This window comes from Chrysochloris asiatica, unplaced genomic scaffold, assembly GCF_000296735.1.
Source record: "Chrysochloris asiatica unplaced genomic scaffold, ChrAsi1.0 scaffold00313, whole genome shotgun sequence".
NCBI classification, from domain to species: Eukaryota; Metazoa; Chordata; class Mammalia; order Afrosoricida; family Chrysochloridae; genus Chrysochloris; species Chrysochloris asiatica.
This window is the reverse complement of record NW_006408831.1, coordinates 1103021-1109686: the sequence shown is the minus strand read 5'-3', so window position 1 is coordinate 1109686 and position 6666 is coordinate 1103021. Positions and strand designations below refer to the sequence as shown.

General features: G+C 39.8%; 1 protein-coding gene across 1 annotated transcript in view; it reads left to right on the top strand.

Annotated features, from left to right (window-relative positions):
- Window positions 1–6666, top strand: part of CMYA5 (cardiomyopathy associated 5) — a 130193-nt gene that overhangs the window by 71009 nt on the left and 52518 nt on the right. Inside the window, exon 7 of the mRNA XM_006875182.1 lies at window positions 2536–2654. Within this exon, the coding sequence (XP_006875244.1) occupies window positions 2536–2654 (119 nt within the window). The remainder of the gene's footprint in view (window positions 1–2535; window positions 2655–6666) is intronic.

Below are 6666 nucleotides of genomic sequence, written 5' to 3'. Positions count from 1 at the left end.
CACCAGTAAGCATAGAGACTCTTTAAATATTTCAAATATCACTTAGACTATTTTTGTATCATACTGATTAAAAATGGACTGGACCTGAGGTCCTGGTTAAAGTACTCAGCTCCCAACAGAAAAGACATCAGTTGAGCCCATCAGCTGCTCTGGAGGAGAAAGATGTGATAGTCAGTTTCTGAAAAGATTACAGCTTTGGAAACCCTTTGGGACAGTTCTACTTTGTCCTATAGAATTACAATGAGTCAGAATCAACTTGATAGCACTGAATTTGGTTTTGGTTTAAGATCCTGATATCTCATTTAAATGAAACTATTGGTCTCTTATTCATTCAAAATATATTGATATATAGGTATGGCACTGTGGACGACAAAACCAGTTTGAACCACAAGTTCGACAGTTCAAGCTCATCAGTGGTTCCTTGGAACCCCTATACAGGGTCACTATGTGTTGGAACCAACTCCACGGCACTCAACGACAACAACAATATACCAGCATTATAACACAGCAGTGAACAAAACAATGTCCCTTTCTGCATGTAGATTATTTGCTAATGAAGCAGCCTGACAAAAAACGAACTTGGAATGGTGACTTTGAAGAAGTCAAATCAAGCAGCATAAGGGGAAGAGAGGACAGGCTGTGTTAGTAGTGGACCCATGGATGGCCTCTCTGGGGAGCTGCCATTTAAATAAGATATCAGTTAAGCAAAGGAAGGAGTTACACAAATAATCTGAAAGAAGACGATTCCAGCATTAAATACAAAGGCTTTGATGTGGCTCTGTGCTGAGAAAGCCAGGGTCTGAGTTAATGAAGCCCGTGCAGTTTCTCACCACTGACTTTTTTGCTGGAAGAGGGTACCAGTCCCATGTGAGAGAGGTGCACAGAGGGGAGCTCCTGGTTCAATGTGAAGCCCTTCATTCTGAAGATGTACACTTTCACGTTTTCTCCGTATCTTTCCCCTTCCTAGTGACCCTGCTTTTTTCATCCAGATTTTACCTGGATTTGTTATTGTTGTTCTTAGGTGCCGTTGAGTTGGTTCTGACCCATAATGACCCATATATGTATAACAGAATGAAACACCGCCTGGTTCTGCACCATCCTCACGATTGCTGCTACTCTTGAGCCCATTGCTGCTGCCACTGTGCCAATCCATCTCTTTGAGACTCTCCCTCTTTTTTGCTGACACATTTTTCCAAGTCTGATGTCCTTCTCCAGGGACTGGTCCCTCCTGATAATGTTTCCCAAGTATGAGAGGTGAAGTCTGGTGATCTTGGCTTCTCAGAAGCATTCTGGTTGTATTTCTTCCAATACAGATTGTTTTTATTCTTCTGGAAGAAGCATTCTCCATTGTATCTTTAATATTCTTCTCCAACACCATATTCAAATGCATAAATTCTTCTACAGTTTCCCTTATTTACTGTCCAACTTTCACATGATGCATATGAGGTTATTGAAAATATCATGGCTTCGGTCAGGAGCACCTTAGTCCTGAAACTGACATCTTTGCTCTGGAACACTTTAAAGAGGTCTTATGCAGCAGATTTGCCTAATTCAATATGTCGTTTGATTTCTTGACTGGTGCTTTCATGAGGGCTGATGGTGGATCCAAGTAAAATGAAGTCTTTGACAACTTCAATCTTTTCTCCATTTATATAGATGCTATTTATTAGTTCATTGGTGAGGATTTTTGTTTTCTTTAATTGATGTGCAACCAGTGCTGCAGGCGGTGGTCTTTGATCTTCATCAGTATACAGTACTTTAAGGCTTCTTTGCTCTCAGCAAGCAAGGTTGTGCCATCTACATTCTGCAGGTTGTTAATGAGTCTTCCTCCAATCCTGGTGCCATGTTCTTCTTCATATAACCCAGCTTCTTGGATTATGTGCTCAGCATACAAACTGAATAAGTATGGTGAAAGAATACAACCCTGGTGCACACCTTTCCTGATTTTAAACCATTCATTGTCCCCTTGTTCTGTTAGACAGATGTTAATTATTGGCACCCCGGTGGATTGTTTAGTCTTCTGGGAATATGTAGACTTTATCCTCTTTCACTGCTGTATCCTCAGTACCTAGAATATTCTATCTGATGTGTAGTAGGTGAACAATATTTTTTAATTGATGGAACGCCTATAAGCATAATAGAAAGGCCCGAGACTAGCCAGACATCCTACAGACACAGATGTCTTGAGCCTTTACGTCCTAATGGAAACAAATAAAATAACAGTTTTAATCTATAAAGGCACTAAATTTATAGATGAGCATTTGAAGGCTGCATGATTTGGCAGAAGTTTTGGAAGTTGAGGGTAAAGGGATGCGATATTCAATATTACCAGTTGCATCCAAGAACCCTAAGGATAGACTGTAGACATGTATTTCCAGACTTTGAAGCAGTTGAAATCCTTTTTGGAATCACTTAGAGGCCCTGTCTCATAAAAACCACCACCACCACTAACTTCATTTTGAGCAATTGTTTATAGCTTTAATTCTGTATGTTAATCACTTCTTGACTGATGGAGAAATATTTACTCCCTGCTAGGTTGCTTTCTGCAATGGAGAGGACTGCATCTTTAGAGAACATGCCTGCTGCATTTTCTCTTTTTGAACATTATGATGATAGCGCTGCAAGAAGTGACCAGATGTTAAAACAAGTGGCTGGTAAGAATTTTAATGTATGAATTATCTTGATGAAATTCCACAGGTCTTGCTTGGTTGTTTTGCAAAGTTTTTGAATGTAAGGAGATCAATGAGAAAAAAAAAGGTCTTGGTTGTCAAATTTTTAAAACTCGATTCTGAAATAAAGCACAGGATTAGCACACTCCTGTAGTTATTCACTGTGCTTCCCTTTGAAGCTTGATGGTTTTGCTGGGGTACTGTGGAGGAAGCAGCCATAGAATCAAAGGGTTTCTTCTTTTTTGTTCTTTGCCTTTAAAGTAGGATTTCTCTCCCTTTCTTTTAGACATTATTTGCTTCATGCCAGCAGCCAGCTTTAGAAGGAAAAGTAAATCAAATATTTTTATATGTGTCAAAGAGACTTTTTCTTAGGACGTTTCCCCCCATCTTCAATTCAGTTCTTCTTCCTTTTTTCAAAGATAACAGATTAGCTTAAAGAACTAACAGCTCAGCATCATGCTTTATAGCTGGGAGCCTCCCACTCAACTGTCAAAAGCATCCTGCCAGCTCTTCAAAATATTTTTTAATGTGCTGTTTTAACAAACAAGACAATGAAATTTATTTAGATTTCTCAAAGCTACTGTGTTTTAGTAAAGTTACAGTTACCGTACAATGAACTCAGATGTTCTCCTTAAAAGATACTATATTCTATCAAGACCACCTTAAAGTCTTAAAAGCTTAGAAAAACAGTTTTTTAATGAGCAGTTGACTATCAATTCTGTAGGAGTAGTATTAGTTTAGTAAGTGGTGAAAAGGCTACTGTGTCTTTAAAAAAGAGAGAGAGAGGAAAAAAATAACCCATATAAAATGAAAAAAATCAGTCATTTATTCTAATGGATTTTCTCTAGAAATGTCTCAAAACAAAGGATGTCTTCTTGTAATGTCTCCAAGAGGCTTTCAAATAGAGCAGTGATTGCTCGCTAAGAAATTCATATTAACAGAGCAGATCTGTTACTTTTAGATGCTGTAGTTCATTTACAAAGAGTAACTTTTGAATGTCTGTCAATGAGAGGGCAAGGAGAAGTCAATGAGAGGGCAATGAGAGGTCATCTTATGTTTTTTTGGAGCTCCTAAGGAGCTCTGGTAGCATAGTGGTTACGAATCGGCCTGCAAACCTCAAGGTCAGCAGTTTGAAACTACCTGCTGTTCTGTGGGAGAAAGATGAGGCTTCCTGCTCCCATAAAGATTTACAGCCTCGGAAACCCTGCACAGGGTCACTATGAGTCTGAACCGACTCCATGGCACATAACCACCATCACCAAAGTGTTAATGACTAAGTCAGAGGTCTTCCATATGGCAGACCTAGTGGTTGGAGAATGCTTATGGAGAGACTGGTCTCAGAGAGACCAGCTGCTGCTTGTGTTAACACAGAACTGGAGCCTAGGGTATTGATTTGCTGCTGCACGGTTATTGTTCATTTTGTGACTACCACTGACTGTCACATAGAACATCCTCACCTGGTGTCTGACAAGTGAATCTGATCACTCCCTAAACTAAACAGAAGAAAGGATGTGGCACCGTGGAAAGACTGTTAAGTATGTCATGTCATCTAATCTCACAATGTCTTGGAAGAACAGCCAGAATGATCTTTGGAAGCAAGGAAGGTGAGACTCTGTCTCTTGTACTTTGGGCATATTTATCAGGAGAGACCAGTCCCTGGAGAAGGACCTCATGCTTGGAAAAGTGAAGAATAGTGAAAAGTTAGGAGATGGATTGACACAGTGGCAGCAACAAAGGGCACACACATAAAGCAATTGTGAGGATGACATGGAACTAGACAATGATTTGTTGTGCACCTAACAACAACAAAAACAACAATCTCACAACTATCCTAGGAGGAAGGTTTTATTATTATTTCCATTTGATGTGTTATTGTTGTTAGGTACCATTGAATCAGTACCAACTCATGCACAACAGAACAAAACACTGCCCAGTCCTGCACCAACCTCACAATCATTGCTACACGTGAGCTCCTAGCTGCTGCCACTGTGCTAATCCATCTCATCGGGGGTCTTCCTCTTTTTTTCCCCGACCCTTTGTTTTACCAAACATGATATCCTTTTGCAGGACTGGTCCCTTCTGATAGTATTTGCCTAATGCTATACATCGTTTGGAGTCCTGGTGTGGCACTGTGGGTTAATGCACCACACTGCAAAGTCGTTTGAACTGCAAGGTCAGTGGTTCAAGCTTACCAGCTGCTCCTCGGAAACCCTATACAGGATCTCTATGGGTTGGAATCGACTCAACAGCACTTAACAATAACAACAACATGCATTGTTTGGAGTACTGGTGTACTCCACTGTGGGTTAATGCACTGGACTGCAAGGTCACTTTGGACTGCAAGGTCGGTGGTTTAAGCTCACCAGCTGCTCCTTGGAAACCCTATATAGGGTTGCTATGAGTCAGAACCGACTCTACAGCACTTAACAACAACCTACATCATTTGATTTCTTGGCTGCTGCCTGCAAGAAAATCCAACATCTTTGGTTGATAGTGGAAACAAGCAAAATGAAATCTTTGACATCTTCAATGTTTTCTTCATTTATCATGATGTTACTTATTGGTTCAATGGGGGTGATTTTTGATTTCTTTACGTTGAGGTGCAAGCTATGTTAAAGGCTGTGAGTAAGAATGGTAAAAGGATATAATTCTGGCACACACCTTTCCTGATTTTAAATCATTCCGTATCCCCTCGTTCTGTTCAAATGATTGCCTCTTGGACTATGTATAGGTTCCTCATGAGCACAATTTAGTGTTGTGGAATATGCATTCTTTGCAATGTTATCCATTATGATCCACATGGTCAAAAGCCTTTGTCTAGTCAGTAAAGCACAAGTACACACCTTTCTAATATTCTCTGTTTTCAGCCAAGATCCATCGGACATGTAGGCTTTTAAAAAATTGTAAGCTTTTAAAAATTGTGTTTAGTAAAATTTTACTTGCATGTGATATTAATGATATTTTCTGATGATTTCCACATTCTGTTGGGTCACCTCTCTTTGGAGAAAGCACAAATATGGATCTCTTCCAGTCAGTTGACTAGGTAGCTGTTTTTAAATTTCTTGGCATCGATGAGTGAGAACCTTAAATGCTTTGTCAGTGTGTTGAAGATTTCAATTTATATTCCATCAGTTCCTGGAGCCTTGTTTTTCTCCAATGCCTTCAGTGCAGCTTGGACTTCTTCCTTCCCTACCATTGATTCTTGATTATATGTTACCCCTTGAAGTGGTTGAACATCATTGACCATTTCTTTTTGGTACAGTGACTTGTGTATACCTTCTGTCTTCTTTTGATGCTTTCTGCATCATTCAGTAGTTTGCCCATGTGTTGAGTGGAAATCTTTGGATTCTGACTCCATGTTCTTACATTTATGTATATCTACTGCTTAGATCATCTGATATGTTGTCTAAAGAAGGTATTTGAAATGAACAAATCATTGATTTTGCAGAATTCTATCATGCGATCTCCAGCATCATTTCTATCACCAAGGCCATATTTTCCAACAACTGATCTTTCCTCTTTGTTCCCAACCTTTGCATTCCAATCACCAGTAAAGATCAATACATCTTCATTGCATGTTTGATCAATTTCAGATTGAAGAAGTGGGTAGAATTCTTCTATTTCATCCTCACTGGCTTTAGTGGTTGGTGTGCAAGTTTGAATAATAGTGGTATTAACTGGGCTTCCCTGTTGTTGTTGTTGTTGTTTAGTGCCGTCGAGTCGGTTCCAACCCATAGCGACCCTGTACAAGGTTTCTGAGGCTGTAAATCTTTACGGCAGCAGAAAGCCTCATCTTTCTCCCGTGGAGTGAGCTGGTAGTTTCGAACTCCTAACCTTGCGGTTCAGAGCCTGATTCGTAACCACTACGCTACCAGAGCTCCCCTGTAGGTGCATGGATATTATCTTATCACAGACAGCGTGGTACCTCATGACTGATCTGGATATGTTTTTTTTGACAATGAATGCAACACCATTCCTCTTCAATTTGTCATTCCTG